General features: G+C 36.5%; 4 protein-coding genes across 6 annotated transcripts; 2 read left to right on the top strand and 2 right to left on the bottom strand.

Moving 5' to 3' along the window:
- Positions 1-290: 290 nt before the first annotated feature.
- Positions 291-1,045, top strand: LOC105163204 (putative histone H2AXa). Its single transcript, XM_011081466.3, has 2 exons — positions 291-652; positions 748-1,045. Exons 1-2 carry the CDS (start codon positions 449-451, stop codon positions 967-969), a joined length of 426 nt encoding a protein of 141 aa, XP_011079768.1. The 5' UTR covers positions 291-448; the 3' UTR covers positions 970-1,045.
- A 1,211-nt stretch (positions 1,046-2,256) lies between these two features.
- LOC105163203 (Nucleic acid-binding, OB-fold-like protein) lies at positions 2,257-3,316 on the bottom strand. Its single transcript, XM_020695125.2, has one exon. It carries the CDS (start codon positions 3,035-3,037, stop codon positions 2,588-2,590), a length of 450 nt encoding a protein of 149 aa, XP_020550784.1. The 5' UTR covers positions 3,038-3,316; the 3' UTR covers positions 2,257-2,587.
- A 554-nt stretch (positions 3,317-3,870) lies between these two features.
- LOC105163202 (sequence-specific DNA binding transcription factor ATNDX) lies at positions 3,871-14,526 on the bottom strand. 3 transcript variants are annotated; one of them, XM_011081460.3, is made up of 20 exons: positions 14,243-14,526; positions 14,079-14,142; positions 13,799-13,880; positions 12,979-13,104; positions 12,721-12,879; positions 11,947-12,030; positions 11,734-11,865; positions 11,287-11,505; positions 10,508-10,636; positions 10,284-10,379; positions 9,542-9,703; positions 8,355-8,455; positions 7,397-7,518; positions 7,186-7,308; positions 7,035-7,104; positions 6,770-6,833; positions 5,700-6,206; positions 5,569-5,603; positions 4,343-4,894; positions 3,871-4,242 (listed from the first exon to the last, which is right to left on the bottom strand). In XM_011081460.3, the coding sequence occupies exons 3-19, from the start codon at positions 13,868-13,870 to the stop codon at positions 4,375-4,377; spliced, it is 2,721 nt and encodes a 906-aa protein (XP_011079762.1). In that variant the 5' UTR covers positions 13,871-13,880; positions 14,079-14,142; positions 14,243-14,526; the 3' UTR covers positions 3,871-4,242; positions 4,343-4,374. The 3 variants fall into 3 exon arrangements, with proteins under 3 accessions (XP_011079762.1, XP_011079763.1, XP_011079764.1); XM_011081461.3 differs by having other exon boundaries at positions 7,397-7,488; positions 14,243-14,524; XM_011081462.3 differs by lacking the exons at positions 13,799-13,880; positions 14,079-14,142; positions 14,243-14,526 and having other exon boundaries at positions 12,961-13,100.
- A 1,568-nt stretch (positions 14,527-16,094) lies between these two features.
- SWA1 (transducin family protein / WD-40 repeat family protein) lies at positions 16,095-17,992 on the top strand. Its single transcript, XM_011081459.3, has one exon. It carries the CDS (start codon positions 16,200-16,202, stop codon positions 17,784-17,786), a length of 1,587 nt encoding a protein of 528 aa, XP_011079761.1. The 5' UTR covers positions 16,095-16,199; the 3' UTR covers positions 17,787-17,992.
- The last annotated feature ends 1,229 nt before the right edge of the window (positions 17,993-19,221 follow it).

Raw genomic sequence — 19,221 nt, forward strand, 5'->3', positions numbered from 1 at the left:
ATATACGCCAAACAAATAAGTAAATGCTGATATTTAATGGACAAGTAATGCGATAGCTGCAAGAACCATAGAGCACGCAACAAATCTTCTTTACTGGGATGGGCTTAAAAGAAGTCCTAATTAGAAAAATAGAAGCTTTTAGACTTCTACAAACCGCCAAAATGTTTCGCAAATTTAACTTAAATTTCACCAAATCTAACTTACCTTTCTTCTTTAACGCGCCAAAAATATTCACCAAACTCAAAACTCAAAATCCAAAATATTTCATTGCCATGTCATCGATCCGTGCAACAGAAAATCAACAAATCAGAACCCACCTGACCCCACCACCACCGCTTCGATAGTTTCTATATAAACTCACCAATACCCTGTTTCATAGCCACACCCTCATTTTCGATAATTTCATTCCTTTGTTAGGGTTTTCAAAACCCTGAATAGAAATCAAAAGATGAGCTCCGCCGCATCGCCTTCAACCAAGGGTAGGAAAGGAAAGTCCAAGGCCTCCAAATCCGTCTCACGTTCCGCAAAGGCTGGCCTTGAATTCCCTGTTGGCAGGATCGCCAGATTCCTCAAGGAAGGAAAGTATGCCGAGCGAGTCAATGCTGGTGCCCCTGTGTACCTAGCTGCTGTTCTTGAATACCTAGCTGATGAGGCAATGTTTTGCATCAGATAAATCCCACTTATCCTCATATCTTCTAAAAGATATAAATTTGGGCTTTGGTTGATCCGTTAATTTCCTTGATACAGGTGTTGGAGCTTGCTGGGAATCAGGCAAGGCTGAGCAAGAAGAACCGGATTTCACCAAGGCATATACAACTGGCAGTGCGAAATGATGAGGAGTTAACCAAGCTGTACGGGAATGTTATCATTCCAAGTGCTGGAGTGGTACCAAAAATTCACCAGAATCTTTTTCCGGCGAGCATTTTAGAGAGGGAGAAAGAGGCCAAAAGAACATCTCAAGATTTCTAGGCATGTTTGGGTTTAATCTGTTGTTGCCTTTGTCATGGTTGACTGAAGTTTAATAAATTCCCCCTTTTGGACAGCATTACGTTTATATCATCTTTATTTATCATTTTAACCATATATAAAGTTATTAGTTTATCAACAAGCGCTTGTATTAATAAGGTCACGGCATTAACTCATAGATGAAAGAGGAAAAAACAAATAATGAAAGCAACCTGGCCTATAACAGCAAGTTCGTGAGTTCTTATTATGAAGAAAACAAATATGTAAATATCAAAATATAATATTCCACAGCACAGCAATATGAAGAAGAAATAATGAAAGAGCTACAAGTAAGAAACAAATAGGGAAAATTTTTCTTGCTACCATGTCAAAAAGCAAAGAGATATGGTATACCTATCATGAGAAATACAGGATGAACAAAATTTTTCTGCAATTGAAACAATAACTGCAACACAGTATTGGAAGTCTCATCAACGGAGAGAGATGAAAAACTTTAAAAATGTAATTCTTCAGCAAAATTAACAGAAACTATTATCCTTTTTGCTCCATAAGATCGGCCTCGCTCTGAATGCCATGAAAATAGAAGAAGGGGCTTCATCAACAACAAACCCAGTCAGAGCATTAACTTAATTCATAGACGAAATGGAGAAGAAAAGTAGAAAGAGGATGACCAAAGCTGAAGATCTGCATGCTAATTTGATGTTAGCTTTTGCATATTGAATAAATAGGAAAGGTTCATACCTCAGCCGAGAAATCGGCTTAAGCTTTCCGAGCAGTGATTCAAGGAGTGGGCTAGAAAATTGGAAGGTGATCTGATGTTTGAGGGTTAAACAATCAGTTTCAAGCAGGTTTTATGGATTGAAGGGCCATGTTTACTTTCTTGAATAAAAAATTATTCTGGGGTTTCCAGGTTTCACAAGTATTTCACTATTAGAAATGCAGTTTAATCAAGGAGCTAAAAAGTGTGTACAGACATTTCAGCAGATTGAAGACTTCGTCAAGAGTTGTAAAACTTGGGTAAATCTGCTTGCAGAAATTCATGGACCCTGAGTCAACCAAAGCAATAGCAAACAGAACTCTATACAAACGTTGAGAAAAACGAAATAAAGAGGTGAGTTTTAAAAGAAAGAATAATCACTTCAGAAACTGGAGAAATGTGCATGAAGCAGGAAACTGGCACCGCAATGATGAGTAAAGTTATAAACTGAAGCAGAACTCATATTGTGCCAAAGAAAGACGATCTGCAACTAAAAGACGAGCAAAATGCTAAACCAATAAGAAACCAAGAAATTGAGAAAAATACTTAACCATATCCATTAATTTGATTATGTAAAAGAGATCAGAGTTTAGTATAATTTAGCGCATCTGTCTCAAACACAATATCATAGGTTTTGTTTCCATCAATCCATATTCTAGAAAACACCATTTCGACAAGCTTAACAATTCTGCATAACTGAGCCAAATTCCTAAATGAAGTCATTGGACAGACCTACTAAAGAACAAGTCCAAGTTTCAAACGGATAAGCGGGTAAGAAGGAGAACTCCGTTTTCTATTACTAAATAGTGGACATCAAACACACAAACAGACCATTAAAACTCTACATAGTAATCAGGAGCACCTTCAACGCGGAGGGATGAAAATACGGGAATGTGGAGAAACCACAGCCTGCTGCACATACTTCTTGGAGTCATTAGGGTGAGGTGCCCACCGTATCTCACTCAAATTGGGTGTCTCCACGAAGGCCAATGTAAATTCCCCCACTTTCTGTGCTTTCCCCCTTTTACCGGCCCTCAAAACGAGATTGTTGCGACTGTAGGAAAATATGCCGTTCGTCAATAGAATGATGTCGCCAGGCTCGAAAACGTCGCACTCGTCGCCCCACAACTGAAAGTGCACTGCCGCCGTCTCGTCCGCAACAAGCGCAAGGCAAGTCTTGTATTGTCCTTCAAGTGTTACTCTGCCTTTGTCGAGAAGTATGAATTTGGCGTTTATGTTGTTCTGCGCCGCTGGCACGATGTTTTTTAGAGGCTGCAACGTTGTTTCAGGCTCCATGGTTTCTTCTGGTTTCATCCAAGTGGCAGTGACGCTGGTATCTCTGTAAGCAGAGACTGTAGCAATTCATTTGACCGGTTCAGGCATTTGATCGAGCACTTGGCCCGCAGTGATCTTCAAACAAATATGGGTATCCTCAATACAGTCAGGGACGACTACCACAAAAGAGAAATGAAGCTTTAGATAAAACCCACTTGGAGGCGCTTGGTATATGAGCTTGGACCTCCTCTTTCAAATTATTGTTATTGCCTTCTCTGCTCTACTCCACTATATACAACTGATTGATGTCGGTTGGTTAAAAATACAATCATGCACTAATAATTAACATAATTTTATCATTTAAAAATTAATTAATGCATCTTATAAAATTATGTATTATTTGAAAATAAAAAATAAAAGAATCAAAAGAACAATAGGAACGAAAACATTTGAAAATTTGTAATTTATGTTTCCCTTTAGTTCCATCAAAAAATTTAAAACATAAATAAAATTCTAATTCATAATTCACAAAGACATTTTTTTTATTAGCTCACCACATAAAATATAATGAAAATTAATAGATTGCAATTATTAAATAAAAAAATATATAATTTCCCGAACAAGGAAAAAATCTATATAATTATACCAAATACAATAGAGTTTACTATAATTTCCCCAATAAATTTTGAACATTATCATACTATTTAAATCTCGTTAGAAATTATATGGATTCAACATTTCATGTTCCAGTTCTAAGGATCCGAAGAGAATATAAATAGATTACAGTTATGCTCATTTTGTCCAACTTTGAATTTTCTCCATGTTTTAGTTGATATGAGCTTGAAATACACACGTCTCCGGTGGAGTCTGCATTCTACGACAATGTAATCCCAATATATAATATGTCAGACATGATTGCTACATTAGCTGCCGACTTAAAAGATCAAAGCAAAAAGAATTTAAAACAAGTTAACCACCATAGAATCATTATAAATTAACTTAACAGATTCAGTTGGAAGCCCAGGAACAAAATGGCCCTCAATTTCTTGCACAAAATTCATCACATATTTCCATGGCCCGTGGCTATCTGCTCGTTAAAAGAGGGCCTCCTCGGCATTTTTAACATTTCACTGGTCAACTGTCAAGTTGTGCTTAGCAGCACCAGACGCAGGCCTTGCACTTAACTATTTACAGCCTCATTTATAACCGTCTTGCTGGTGCAACTAAAGTGTAACACATTTAACCTGTGTTCAAAACAACAGAATGCCTCAAGTATGTGTGATGCGCCTAGTAAGCATGCTGAGTGGTTAAGTATGGTTAGGAGCTAAATGAACTACCACTTACCAGATCCTTTCCGGCAGATGCTCCCTTTAAATTCACCGAGACGGCAGCTGGAAAAGTTTGTTTAAATCCCACAACACTCGCATCAACCCTAGTCTTTTTTCGGCCTGATAAAATGAGTTGCCTGTGGCTTCCACTGGATGCAGAAGCTTGGCAAATCTATCAATTGAAAGTTCCACAATGTCCACAACACATGTCCCAGATTGCTCCAAGCTCCTCCCGCACCACTTTCCACGGACCTGAAATACCTTACCCTTCCCAACCTCCTCTGCTTTTTCACCAACAAGCATTACGTATTGGCCTGGCTCAAAGTATAGACCAGATCCCCTAGGTGCTGCAACTGAAGTCCCCAAGTTCTCATCAACACTAGCTGGCACTGCTGTGTCTATAACATCATTCCTAACACTCCCTCTCACAGCAGAGGCTACACGAGCATCATCCATAGGACTGTGGGGTGAATCCAAGCCAGAACCTTGTCTGTCAAGATTGTCCCCTTCATATGAAACACGAACATCCTTGGCTGCACGGGCTAGCCTAGCTTTTCGGTTATTGAGCCTGTCCAAAACACAGAGAACAAGGAATTAAAAATGTAACATTATGTCCCTCTCTGGCTAATGGGCACGAGAGACACAGATTATGAATATCTTTAGACTATTGACCAGCACTCTTATTGTTCTAAAACCCTTTAGCACCAAGCATAGCTACATTTACACCTGACCAGTATGCTTGAGGCAGCAAACTATATGAAGTCCTACTTGATCAGTATTATAAAATGACGTCTGTCTTAAACTTCATTTTTTTACTTAATATTCCCTACATCTGGAATACTGATGGTAGGAAGTTCTAGAACCATTTCAGGACTGCGAAACAACGACATGCAAGCATGTTAAAGATCAACATCATCTCTATGATGGACAAAACCAACTGACAAGCTTTATGGCATAATATTTGTCTTGTGCAGCAATATGTTGTTCATCAAAATATTTCCTCTATGTTCAACTTTTAAACAAGACGGGGCAAATATAGGCTGTATGCTGCATCTAAAACGAGAATCCATAGGAGAAGATTAAAATGACCCAACACAATATTATGAAGGACAGGATCCCATTCACAACTATCAACACAAACTTTGATAGGTTAGCAAAGCAAACACTTCAACCATCATGTAACCAAAATCACATGATAAAAGAATGTAGAGTCCAAACAGCAGAAAATGATGGCTCTCTTACCAATTTTTAAGTCTGGAAGTTGTAACCTCCGCACCCTACAGAATAAATGAAATTCATAGAGAACAAAACACATAGATAAAAGAATTAAAAGACCAAGAAATCAGAACAAATTAAAATAAATTTCTACTCACATGAAGACTTAGTTTGTCAGCCCACATCCTCAATGAGGTTGAATTACGGTGCATGTCAGGTTCATCTACAAGTGCAGATTCTATAAGTGCTATCTGTTTATCATTCATTATAGTTCGCTTTCGTTTCCTTTGTTGCTTTTCATCAGAATGTATAGCATCGACCTTTTCATCCTCCAGGGTTTCTTCAAGAACACTTCCTTTGATGTGGTCAACATCCACTCGAGTAATAGTGTTCTTTCCTCGTGTTGGACTAGAATCCGAACCACTAGTTTCAACAGTTCGAGCATCTCTCTCAATATCTGCCAAATTTGTAAGGACTCCATTAGACTTACCCAGTTCCATCGTCCCAGTTTTCCTTTGCCCATCAACAGATTGATCCAATTGGTCCACCTCTTGTAAAGTAACATTCTCTCGCATACACTCTTCCATGTTGATATCATTGTTGTCATGATTTGCTGCTATTTCTCTGGGTAAGGATGAAGAGCGCACCCCTGTATTGTGAGCATCCTAAAGGGCACAAAGTTGATGTCAACCAATAGAAGAAAATCAAGAGAAATCGGCAAATAAGTTAAAATAGTAGTATAGGAATCAGGTTATGCCATCACATGGATATTTATTGAAGCATAATTCCAATGGACCAAGTAGGAATCAACACATAACAATAAAAATCAAAGTTCTCATTTTGGAGCTTGACCTGTTCAACCTATAAGAAATTCTGGTCATATACAGCTATTAAGGGATGTTCTTTAGGATGAGGTATTATTTTTAAGTAATACAATTAGTGTACTTGTTTATACTATTTTAACAAAATTATCAATTTAGAATATAATGTCCCAATACTCATCAGACAACTACAATTGAGTATCCATCCTAAGACACAGATCTCTTACAATTGCTTACCTAAATTTCCTCTGGCATGCCGTTTGATAGCAGTGAGTTGGGATAAAATGACTTGAAACTAGTAATACAGAAACTGAAAGAGGTTCTTACAGCAAAGAATAGAATAGAACAGTGGAAATTTTCAGGAAAAAATAACAAAACTACTAGTACAGAAAGGAGGAAAGAATTACTTCAACTAGATGATCTTCAGATGCAGCAGGAACAATCAGAGACTCAAATTGACTGACAAATAACCTACAAAGAAGATTATTTTTATTAGAATATAGTCCTAGATAAATAATCAAATAACAGAGGCACACAAATAACTGTGAAGGGTCAAGAAAGTGAAGTATGATTGCACCAAGCGAACAATGGCCTTTCGCGAGAAACCTTCATCAGTCAACACACAATTGAGTAAATGGAATGACAACTGCCACATAAGGCAATTAAAATTACCTTAGTAGCTGCACGTCATCTTCGTTTAAAAATCTTGGAACTAAAGACTCTGCATGACTTAACAGTGAACCTACATGCAAAAGACTCATAAGAAATGTAGACAGGAATATTCAATTGAGTCATCAAGGCAACAGTGATAAGTAGTTCCTACCTAAATTCTTGCTAACCGTAGTAGTTTTTTCAGGATCCAAAATAGATGAAAACCCATTTGACAGTTTCTGAGACCCCTTCTGTAAGAACCGAACGAACTTGTTGAGAAAGTGATCCTTCTCATCTGGGGTTGAACCAAAGTTTAATAATTATATAAGGAGATAAAAAATAACTGCCAAATTTAAACCAAGAAATTTTCGAAATCAGTTTACCTTGACATACATCAGGAACAAAACAGTGAAGGTTTGCTATCACTTTGATCAATAGAGATGTTCTCTGATGGGCATAGGATGACCGAGGTACACTGCAAGGAAATGTAGATGAATCCGGATGTCTGTATTTAATAGAAAGAGTAATTCAAGCTGTGCGGCAGCTAAGAATAATATTTTCACTAATTTGAAAAGGGCACTAAATGCAGTTTAGACCCTGTAAAAGTGAAAATGTGCCAAAAAAACACTACAAAAGAGTATAGCCGAACAACCTCCTTGAGGGGGAAAAAAAGAAATAAGTCAAAACACATCTGACTCAGAGCAGTACAGCACATGCTGATTCTATTCCTTTTTTAAGTTACACAATTACCTTTATACCCCTAATCGTAAATCCTAGGATCTTAATTGATTTAAATCAACGGTGAGAATTTTATTGGTATAATTCAGTGATTTTTAACCTATTTGATTTATATTTTAGTGGTCCAGATTGATTTGGATATAAATAAATATATAAAAAAATGAAAACATCAAAAGAATAAATAAATAAATATTACAAATTTATATAGAAACAAATATATATATATGATAATTAAATATATAGTTAAAAAATAATATATTCAACTATATAAATATATTTTGGACCATTTATATAGACCATGGATTTAACTAGATAAGTAGTGGACCATTGATTTATATCATTTAAGAATTAAACCGCTAATCTTGTCATTTTATGGACAAAAAATGAGAACTATTCACAAAAATCAGGTGTGCACGACACTGCTAGTCTTAGGGGGGGTGGTTTTGCTTCTTTCTTTTTTCCGCAAGGAGGTTGTTTGGCAATAAATTTTTTTTTTTTTCATTAGAAGGTTTTTTGCACATTTCCACTTTCACATGGGGTAAATTGCATTTAACCCTTAAATATAGCAATTCAAGCTATCCGGCAGTTGTAAATGATACTTACTCCAGAGCTGCATCATCTTCACAAACTGGAAGATCAGATGAACACCAACCAGACAAAAACTCTCCATGAGGGAGTAAAAAGATGGCCGCCAGAGCTTCCGTCTGAAGGAACAAATTGAGCATCAGGAATAAGGTAATCTTAACATATTTCTGAGCCAAATAACAGTCAGAAGTATGGAGATTACATGATACTTGCTGGGTACCAATTTCATTAAGTCCGGAGACAAGACAATACCCACAACATGAACAAACATATCATGATATATTGAATATAAAACCATAAGCTAATAACGCAATCTAGGGATAAAAAAAAGCCATAAATAGAAGTCAATATCAAGAAAAAAGGTAAAGCCACGACAAACATGGGTCATAGGTCAGATGCTTCATGGTATTTCTAAATAAGTGACTAATAAGAAACAATTATTCTACGATAAAAGTTTCAGACAAATTGAAGTCAATCAAACAATGAAACTGTCCCAAGATTATTACCGATCTTGAATGGGGACTGATTTGGATGTTCTCTTTTGTTTCCATTTTTCCGAAATACTAGTAAAGTAAGACTTTATTCAGCTGAGTTGAAGTCAATAACTAAATCCTCAGGCACACTTCTGCTCATGCCATGCAGGCAATACCAGTTAAAGTAACAAAAACAATTAAAAATACCTAAATTTCAGTTCTACTTATATGACCATTTCAGACAAGCAACATGAAGGCCGTCACCAAATGCATGATAGTGTAAGTACTAATCAGTTCCTAGTCTTCTCCTACTTCTCATCTCGAAAATTACATTATAGATATCCATTTGCTCAGACCAAGATTTCATCCCAAAAGTGTCTTTAAGGCTTTAAGCACATCCAATTGTGTTTGAATCAGAAAGATAACAATATTTCATAAGCCTGCCTAATACATGGTGTATCCAGTTCACCTCTATGTCTGAGGTCAAAGAGGTTGGTTTGTGATTTTTAATAACAAAAGAAAGTTCAACATACAGAGCTGTGCTTTTTCAATATTGCACCAAAGTGTTAAATAACCATGCTGCATGTTTTGAACCCCCAGCCTTTCATCATGAAAAACAGAGATAAAAAAAAATAGAAAACTAACATTGACACAGAGAATTAATATAAACAAGAATACACCAAGTTCACCCTGTAACGATCAATATTAAATTCAAATTGTTGAAAAGCTTACAAAGTTTATCATGATGAAAGAGCGAAAATTTGAATCATCTGAGAAGACGTCTGCCAGGCGCATAGCATTAAGTTCCAGTTGTCCCTTTGGATAGATTATCTCAGGAGAAGCAATTAATGGTCTAGAATCTATACCAAACATTTTCTTCAGTAATTCAAGAACCTAAACAAAAAAAAATACGCACTGTACTCACTTAATGATATTTAACCAGGCTTTCTAACAGATTACAAAATAAAAATCACAAGCCTAAAAAAGAAAAGATAGAAGGCAGATAAAAAAAACTAGGAACCAATTTTTGTCTCAAAATGTTAAAGGAAAGAATGGTACTCATGGACACAAGGGAACCAGGTTTGGAGAAAATGCACAAATTGCTATGCTAATCATGCACTATATACTGTTATCATTCACCTTGAACCCAATTGTCCCATGGTTTTCGCAAATATGCTTGAACTATAAGAGAAATGATGTGAAAATCATACTGACAAACAACCAGGTATCTTCAGTGTGCATTCGTCTATCTTCAAAGTGAGATAATGTTTTGCCGCACACACACACACAAAAAATAAATAAATAAAATCATTTGTAAAGGACCATATCTGCTAGCTTTCAACATTCTTTTATCATTAGAACTAAAGAGTTCTGGAAGAATGCTTTTCTACTCTCAAGCAAAATCAAATGCATATCATCAGCAAAGTCTTTATATCAGAAAAAAGAAAAACTTTATTATTCCTGAAACCAAAACCTGTAGTGCAGTAGACTTTGCCAAATTTTGACTTCCAGGATTGCTGGCAACCTCATCGAGGTAGGATACGCTCTCTGCTTCACAGAGGTACAAGAGCTGCAGCAAAAGAAGTTGCAGTACTTAAATACTGAAGCTCTTGCACGCATGCCCAGACACAAATGCATCAAATTATGAAGAAGGTTAATTTGGCCATTTCCATTAAATTCACTTGGATATAAACTCACAATAGATAACGCTTTCGACTTCAGCCGAGAGACAGAAGCCATATACAAGGATGTACTGTACAAAGGTGATATCTTTAAGCTCATAACTGACTGGACCAGTATAAGAACACCGCCATTGCCGCATAACTCCTGGACTTAACAGAAAATCAAAATAATCAGGCTGGAACAAATGTCAATGTCTTGAGATTTGAGTTTAACCAATTAGATACAACTAAAAGGAAAAGATCTGACACAACCTTGGCATATATTGAAAAATCATAATAAAGGTATGGCAAGAAGATAAAGTTCAAAATCTTTATGCGGTCAAGATAATTGATTTTCAATATGAGGAATCAGGATTTAACCATTTAGTATAGCTCCCTATAACGGCTGGCAATATAGTTAATAGAGCTCAAATGTAGTGTCAGTAAAACATTATTGCTGCTTAAATTTTCAGCTAATAATAACTTTTTTTTATCTAAACAGAATGAGTAATAAAATTTTCTAAGGCTTTCGGCAAGACCAAGACATTTATCAGAAAATAGATAACCAAACTGCAAATGGAGCACATAATAGCATTCTCCTTCTACCTCACGCATACGAAAATCAAATTATCCAGGTTATATACCCATACAGATTCCGCAGTTAGTGAACTCTGACATGCAAAACCAGAAGGTTCCCGGCTCGACTTTCCTTGGAGTAAATATTCTCACAATGTGACAGCATAGAGCAATTTCTTACCGTTTAAGGAAATTAAAACACTAAATCAGATCAAAGTATGAGAATCTAAACAGAAAAACCTTATTCTTGACAATGCATTCTCTAAACATCTTCTGCTGACACAGAGACTGCAGAAATTGCAGAGAGGAGTCACACTGCTGGCATAGATGATTCAAGGTCTCTTCAGCAGTAGGGGAAATGTTTGCAGAGGAATCAGCATGTTCCTCAGACAGCTTTGTCTGGAGAAATTGAACATCGATGCAAACAGCAGAAAATGTTGCATCCATAAATATGTCAACCTGCCACAAATGCACATCCTGAGGTATGACATAACTGAACAGCATTACCAAATAACAGAAAGCCAAAAACACTGAAAAGGAATAACCAGTTGAACTTACAGCAGCATGAAACTTGGAGAAAGTGTAAACTGAAGATGTTTACATGTTTTTGGTGAAAATTTTCTAATGGGATCACTACAATTTCATCTAGATCATGTCGCAATAACCTAAAGAGCTCACAGAAACTACCTTATGGTATGCAATCAGCACTTGAGCAACCTCTTGGAACTGTGGAGAGACAATCACCGTTAGCAATTTCAGACTGCAAGCAACCAAGGCCGAGTGCAAGAGAACCATATCATTGGGAATGTTGTTGTGTTCCTAGAAAGAATATGTATTAGTGCACATCCACAGGTAAAATGAAGAGAGAGAGATCAAATATTCAAGACCATCGATAATAACCTGTCTGTATGCACCAAGGAGAACTAGAATATAAAAGACCAGGTCAATTAACTGTTCCGATACTTTCACATCATCAAGCAATATCTGTGGCAAACATTTAAAGAGATATGAATGCTGGGTAATCTGAGGATATATAAGGATGTCAAGAAAATAAATACAATGAGAATATATGTACAAAAAGCTCATTGACTATGAGAAGCAGGCCCATAATAGATACAAGTTTCCGATAAATACAATGATCAAGGAGAAGATGGACAAAAGAAAGGGCAGAGCCAAAGAAACAATAACAGGCATGTTAAAGTTGAACTTTGAGAAAGTACGATCAGGAGTATAAAACGCAACCAGTAAGAGAAACCAACACAACTTAGATGAAATCTTGCTCTTGATAACCCTATATACAAGTTGACAATGAATTCGCAGGAAGTTCCCATATCACACGCTTAGGAGAGGAAACAACCTAAAACTAGGAAAAATAAGTAGGAAAGTACCATAAAATGGTTTATAAGCTATTGCTAAAAGCTTTTAGCTCTTCAGACATCAGGATAAGCTTTCCACATAAAAGATATGGGTGTTCTTTATACATCAGAAATCTCCTGAAATCTCATAAAATCAGAATGCTAGGAGATGTAGGAAAATAATTAAGCAAAGAGAATACAGTAGCATCCGCCACAAATGACCTTGTAGCACTTTTGTCATTTTCAACCAATTTAAGCAAACTTTTACAGTTATTAAATGCCTAATATGATAAACAAATACAATATAACTTCTGATGACCTGCTCAAATTTGGGGACCCGAGATGCAAGATCACACATGGAATGCAACAGAAGAATTCCACATAACAAGTACTTGAATGTGGACTTGTCCCTTTCCCAAGACATAATCACCGCGATGAGGTGCAGAGGAAGATACCTTGCAAATTTTTCCAAGTCAACCTGCAATAATCATGCCATATCATTTATTCCTATCAGAGTTTAAATAGCAAAACTAATGGCTGCTAACCAAAAAATAGCTACCTAATTCTTCTTAACAACCTGTATGTGTGATCCATCTTCAGCAATGTGCCGAACAACATTGTTCCCAGAATCCCTGATTAGTTTACTGAGCTGTTGTGGGCTAAGCTCGTGTAGTCCTTTTACAGCAGCAATTAGATCTAGGGCCTTTACGAAAATAGCATATGGTCATTAAACAACCTCAAGTACTTTTCAATGCAGAGCCTAACTAATTGAAACACCTAAAAATTAAAGTGAACGAATTTGTCACGCGAGTTGGAAACCATCTGGCAAGGGAAGCACAAATCAGTTCACTGGTGAATTGCTTCGCACATAGTCACTGAGCAGGAACGATAAATTTTTACCACACATGCACTTCTCTGATCAGTTGGGCAAGGGTCCACATTTTCACTTTATTATGAAAAGTATGAGCCTATAGAAATTCTAGGCGGACATTATTAAGCACAAAAGAAAAGTTTGAATAAAATATAACAACGAGAACCTGGTTAAATGAGTGGAGAAAGGAAAATAGAAGCATCCAAGTATGTGACCGACGGAAACAAGTTTTCCACAAACTTCCTTATGATAGCTGAAATGAAAGCATTTCAACCTGTCTAATTATCACCCGTATTTCCCACCTCAGTAATCCAAGACACGCGTAGCAGGAGGTCTATTTCAAGTCCACCATACAATACTAGTGTGTTTATATTGTTTCAATGTTATGTAGAGTTCTTCATAAAGCCACCTAATAGGATAACAAAGAGTCCTGGTCCCATTCCACAGAGTACGCATGTCAACAGCCAACATATAATAACTAACTAGACGTTAACAGATCGTATCAATTCTATTTCACCCAACTTACCACCTCACTTCTGCTTCTAAATAAAGTGTTTATTAATTCAGTGCTGGTGGAAGCTTCGTTCAGTGCCCTCATTCTTTAAAATCTGCACACAACAAAAAATAACAAAAAACCACTTCAAACATCAATGCACATATCTAAATATTCACACTTCCACACACACACACACACACACACACACACAAAAGGAGCATGTATAAGTACATGTTTCCGCTTTCAACACACACACACGCATATATATATACATATGCATGATTGCTCAGTTAAAAAAAGGGGCGTTTACGTGCAAGTTTGCGTGCTTTTTCTCTTTCTGTATATGCCACGAGCAAAATCTTAGGGGAAGCTTCCTGCAACAACCAAAAAAAGGGGGGGAAATTAAACCCCCAAAAAGCCCTAATTACACCGGCACGCAAAAATAAAATGAAAAAACAAAGTATTAAGAGTTACCTTTTGCGGAATGAAGCAATATATTGATGAAATTGAAGAAAAAAAGAGAGACAAGTGGAACCAATTCGAGAGAGACTCCCACTGCAGTGCCCAAATCTTTTCAATCTCGTTTCCTTTTTCTATTTTCCGCTAATATATAGTGGAGCGTGGAGTGGCAAGCAATGCTACCGTACGCCGCGGTGGTTTGGTAAGGTAGATAATTGCCTGACTGCCTTCCTTCACCTAAGCACAGAAATACTCCTCGAATTGACTATTATGCCCCTGAAGGGCTTCTACCCTCCAATTTCTTCCTTCTCTCTTCTCTTCTTTTTCTGCGTATGTATACAGTATCCCATTCGGTATCCAACCGTATGTCGTCAATCATCATCATATACATTATAACACATAAATAGTAAAAATATTGTAATATAATGCAGTTGGGTTTATTTTTAGGGTAAAATGCACTTTATCTCTATGAACTATTGTTGATGTAACATTTACCTATTTGATTGGACAAAAATACCCCTCAATCTTAAATAAATATATTATTATTAATATATTTTAGTAGTTTACAGATTAAATTATTATTAAATTATTTTCATTTGATAAAGGAAGAATTTAAATTAAAAGTGGAGTATAAATTAATATATATAACGAACAAATAATATATGCTATTAAAAAGAAAATGACAAATATATATACTTAACTAAAAGTTAAATATTCTTAGAAAAAATAAATAAATATAAATATTGTATCATATTTTTAAAAAATATATATTCAAAAAAACTATTTAATTACTCATTTTTATCTAGAAAGATAAATAATTAATAACTTAATTTTATTACCTAGTTAATAAAATATTTTCATGAATCTTTTTTGTATATTTTTGTTCTCATTCATTACATAATTTTGAGTCTATAAAATATAATAAGATTCAAACTATTTAATTCATTAATTATATATTATTTTATTATAATTAAAATATATTTTTCAAATTAAAAAAATAAAAACTTAAAATATAAAATTGTTAGAAATTATTTTTTTTAAATATATATAAAAAAAAATACAAGGGCAATATTTGTTACATCTGTCAATTTAGAGAGTAAATATTACGTCAAAAATTATTTAAGGGAGCAAAGTGTATTTTACCCTTATTTTTATTCATATTGCAAAAGAAAATTTGAATTATTTGGTTAGTTACCTTACAAAGTGAATTCCAATGATGTGATGGTGAGCATGATGTTAGATTTGTATCTATATTTAGAGTAAGTATACATTAATTCCTTTAAGACAACCTTTTAAATTATAAGTATTCTCTTATATTATTTTGTTTATTTATGCTAAATTAATGAAACCAGACTGAATTGATTTTTGAAATATATAAAATATAATCTGATATATTTAAATGGTAAATATTTTACTTGTTTTTACCTAAATTGTGCTTATAACGGTGAATATATACATCCTCATATGCATTAACGCCTAAAGAAGTATGGAGGTAACTTAGTTATGAAAAAATTTATTTAACCTGTAATAAATTAATAATAAGTCAATCGAGGGCAAATTATATTTTTTAAATAATTTTTTTGTTAATATCAGCAAATTCGATGAAATTTGACTAATAGAGTAACTTATTTATTAGAAAAAAGTAAACTTACAAGTGTTAGATGTAATTTTTCAAATAATATGAGGTTTATGTGTGACTACACCATATTTTAGAGGAGGAAAGTATAAATTTTCCTATATTTAATGGTCGAGCAACGTTACTAATTTCAAGAGAGGTCCCTTGCTAAATATTAAATTTCAAGGGATGTCCTTGCAAAAGTACGAAACCTCAGACAGGTCCATGCAAATAACTCTGAAGTTTTAAACCCTAAACCCTGAAATTATTTTTTCTCCAACACACACATTGGAAACAACTCTCTCTGTAGTTCTTCCCCAACTCTCCAACCATAAGATCTGAACCGCCCCTTCAACAATGGCGGAAACGTTTCCCGTTAAACCAAAACTCCGACCCACTTCCGGTAAATCCACCCCCACCGCAGAATCTAAGTACTGGAAGTCATTCAAAATCCCTAAAGACATCGAAACCACACCATCAAAATCTCTGAATTACCCCATTACTTCACTGTCCTTCTCCCCCGTAGCTCCCCACGATTTTGCTGCCACTCATTCCGCAAGCTTCACCGTATTTTCCGGCAAAACCCTCGAGCCTAAATTCACTGTTAACGATTTTTCGGACGCCGCCGCCTCCTCATCTTTCCGCTGCGACGGAAAACTCCTGGCGGCTGGGGATTTAACTGGTACTGTACACGTGTTCGATGCAAAGTCTCGCAACCATCTCCGCCGTTTAAAGGGTCACTCGGCCGCAGCGCGCGTTGTCTGTTACCCGCGCGCAGCCGATAAGTTCCACCTCTTCTCTGGTGGCGATGACTCTGTTGTTAAGTATTGGGACGTTGCGGCTGAGAAGTGTGTTTTGAATCTTCTGGGGCACAAGGATTATGTGCGATGTGGTGATGCTTCCCCAGTGAGCGATGATATGTTTGTTTCGGGTTCTTATGATCATAAGGTGAGGGTTTGGGATGTCAGGGTGTCGAGTGCTGTTTCTGTCGCCGAATTAAATCATGAAAAACCGGTGGAGAGTGTGATTTATTTGCCATCTGGGGGTTTGATCGCCACCGCTGGTGGTAATTTTGTGAAAATATGGGATGTAATTGGAGGTGGAAAGTTGTTGTACTCTATGGAGAGTCACAATAAGACAGTGACGGCTCTTTGTATGGGCAAGGTTGGGAGAGTTGGTGGAGATGAAGCTGAGCAGAACAGGATTTTAAGTGTTTCTCTGGATGGGTATATGAAGGTTTTTGATTATGCAAAGTTCAAAATCACTTATTCCATGAGGTTTCCGCATCCTCTTTTGTCGGTTGGCTTTTCACCCGATTCTTTGACAAGAGTAATAGGGACTTCGAAAGGGATTCTGTATATTGGGAGAAGGAAAGGTAAGGTGGAGAGTGCGGATTTGGGGGATCCAGTAGCGTTGGGAGCTGTGGAGGATGAGCCTCAGAGAAGAGTTTTAAGGCCTTCTTATTTTAGGTACTTCCATCGAGGGCAAAACGCTAAGCCTGCAGAAGGAGATTACTTGATTAAGAGGCCAAAGAAAGTCAAGTTGGCAGAGTATGATAAATTATTGAAGAAGTTTAGGCATAAGGAGTCATTGGTGGCTGTTTTGAATGGGAAAAATCCAGAGAACGTGGTGGCTGTTATCGAGGAGTTAATATTGCGGAAGAAGTTGCTGAAATGTGTAACCAATTTGGACGCAGAGGAGCTTGGATTGTTACTAGGCTTTCTTCAGAAGTACTCAACAATGCCGAGGTATGCAGGATTGCTGACGAGGTTGGTTAATAAGGTTGTTGAATTGCGGGCTGAAGACATAAGATCTTCAGATCAATTAAGAGGTCATATTAGAAATCTAAAGCGGGATGTTGAAGAGGAGATCAGAATACAGCAGTCACTGCTAGAAATTCAGGGTATAATATCTCCAATGCTGAGGATTGCTGCTAGAAGATGAAAACAGCGAGTTCCATATTGCGTATGTGGTAGTTGTCTTCGGTAATGATTTGAATTTTGTCGGTTATGTTATCTTAAATCTGTACTATTTTCTTCTCTGTTGTTCTGATGCTATATTACGATCCATCCACCGGAATTTTGTTCGATCCTCAATTGTGAAACAATTGCACTAGTCGGTTTCTATTATTCATTTGCATTTACTTTTCATCATCATTTGCATTTACTGATGTCTTCCTATTTCTGTATTTGAATAAAAGTGTCTGACCTCACTCCGGAGTGATGATCTTGATGATGCAAAGTGTTGAACACCATTTAATGTAGTGCTGGCCTGGCATTGTGGTGATGAGACCTCTACTCTTATACGACCGAGTGTGATGTCTTATGCAGACTACAATCCTTAATGCAACTTGCTTAGCCTTATACTCATTTGAGTTTTCCATGTCCATAGACCAACAGCCAGTTTGGATTGCTAGGATCAGTAGTGTTGCACCCTGCAAAATCCGAGAAGGTAGCTAGGAGTTCTACTTCTGGGACTGGAGCTTTGCGATCCTTACTATTCGCCCCCTCCAAGGTTCTTATTTCAGCTTCTAATAAATGAGTCTATGTTCTGCATGATCCCTGACCATGTTCCTAATGATTCTGGATCAGGTGATGCATCACCTGATAAATATGGTAGCTCTCTTAACACACATGATCAACTTATGGATCAGGGGGTACATTGAATGGTAACCTCAATTACCAGAATGACGGCACCATCGCCAGGCAAACTTTAAATTCCTCCTTATGTCTGAAAGGAAAACAAATCAATCGAGATCAGTCTCTCGTTGAAGTATGCTTTTTCAGCCAAACATTATGGTCAGGTGCATTTTGGTCTAGATTAGTTAATATGCTAGAATCAGACACAATCTTTCATGTGGTTTAAAACTTTCTTTCTGACTTTTTAAATGACGAGGGAGGTACTTGGTATATAATTATTGAGGAACCCCTGAACATAACTAGTAAAATTTGCGACCATTATAAAATGTCCAAATTGAGCTATTAAATGCTGACGGGATGATTCAAATTAACTAACATTACATGTGAGATGCAACTTCCCATGTGATTCAACAGTTAATGTACGTTGATAGAAATATTTCGAGTACATTGTTGCGCTGCCTCGTATTGGGATTATTGCAACTGAAGCACCATTTCTGGCACCCATTACTCTCAAGAGATTGGGTCATCTTGCTTGGAATCATGGAATTGTTTCAAGAACTTTTTCAGAGAGATGCTTTCGGCAGACTTACCATTTCAAGGAAAGCATCAGACCATGTGAAAAAGTACATGTGGAGAGCCATGCCTTTTCCATGGAAAATTAAGAATATGCGTAAAATAAGCTCAGCTCAACCTTTTGCAGATCCAAGTTCCCATGCATGCACGACCATGTTGGCAAGCCT

This window comes from Sesamum indicum, linkage group LG6, assembly GCF_026168435.1.
Source record: "Sesamum indicum cultivar Baizhima isolate 11 linkage group LG6, ASM2616843v1, whole genome shotgun sequence".
Classification (NCBI taxonomy): domain Eukaryota; kingdom Viridiplantae; phylum Streptophyta; class Magnoliopsida; order Lamiales; family Pedaliaceae; genus Sesamum; species Sesamum indicum.

Excerpts from the sequence above, each read along its gene's own strand:
- LOC105163202 (XM_011081460.3), bottom strand. The coding sequence starts at position 13,870 with ATGAGGGCACTGAACGAAGCTTCCACCAGCACTGAATTAATAAACACT. Across the intron at positions 8,456-9,541 it reads CTTTCATCATGATAAACTTT|ACGGAAGCTCTGGCGGCCAT; the intron begins GTAAGCTTTTCA and ends TTGTTCCTTCAG. Across the intron at positions 7,105-7,185 it reads TACGGTTAGCAAGAATTTAG|GTTCACTGTTAAGTCATGCA; the intron begins GTAGGAACTACT and ends TTTTGCATGTAG.
- LOC105163204 (XM_011081466.3), top strand. The coding sequence starts at position 449 with ATGAGCTCCGCCGCATCGCCTTCAACCAAGGGTAGGAAAGGAAAGTCC. Across the intron at positions 653-747 it reads TTGAATACCTAGCTGATGAG|GTGTTGGAGCTTGCTGGGAA; the intron begins GCAATGTTTTGC and ends TCCTTGATACAG.
- LOC105163203 (XM_020695125.2), bottom strand. The coding sequence starts at position 3,037 with ATGAAACCAGAAGAAACCATGGAGCCTGAAACAACGTTGCAGCCTCTA.
- SWA1 (XM_011081459.3), top strand. The coding sequence starts at position 16,200 with ATGGCGGAAACGTTTCCCGTTAAACCAAAACTCCGACCCACTTCCGGT.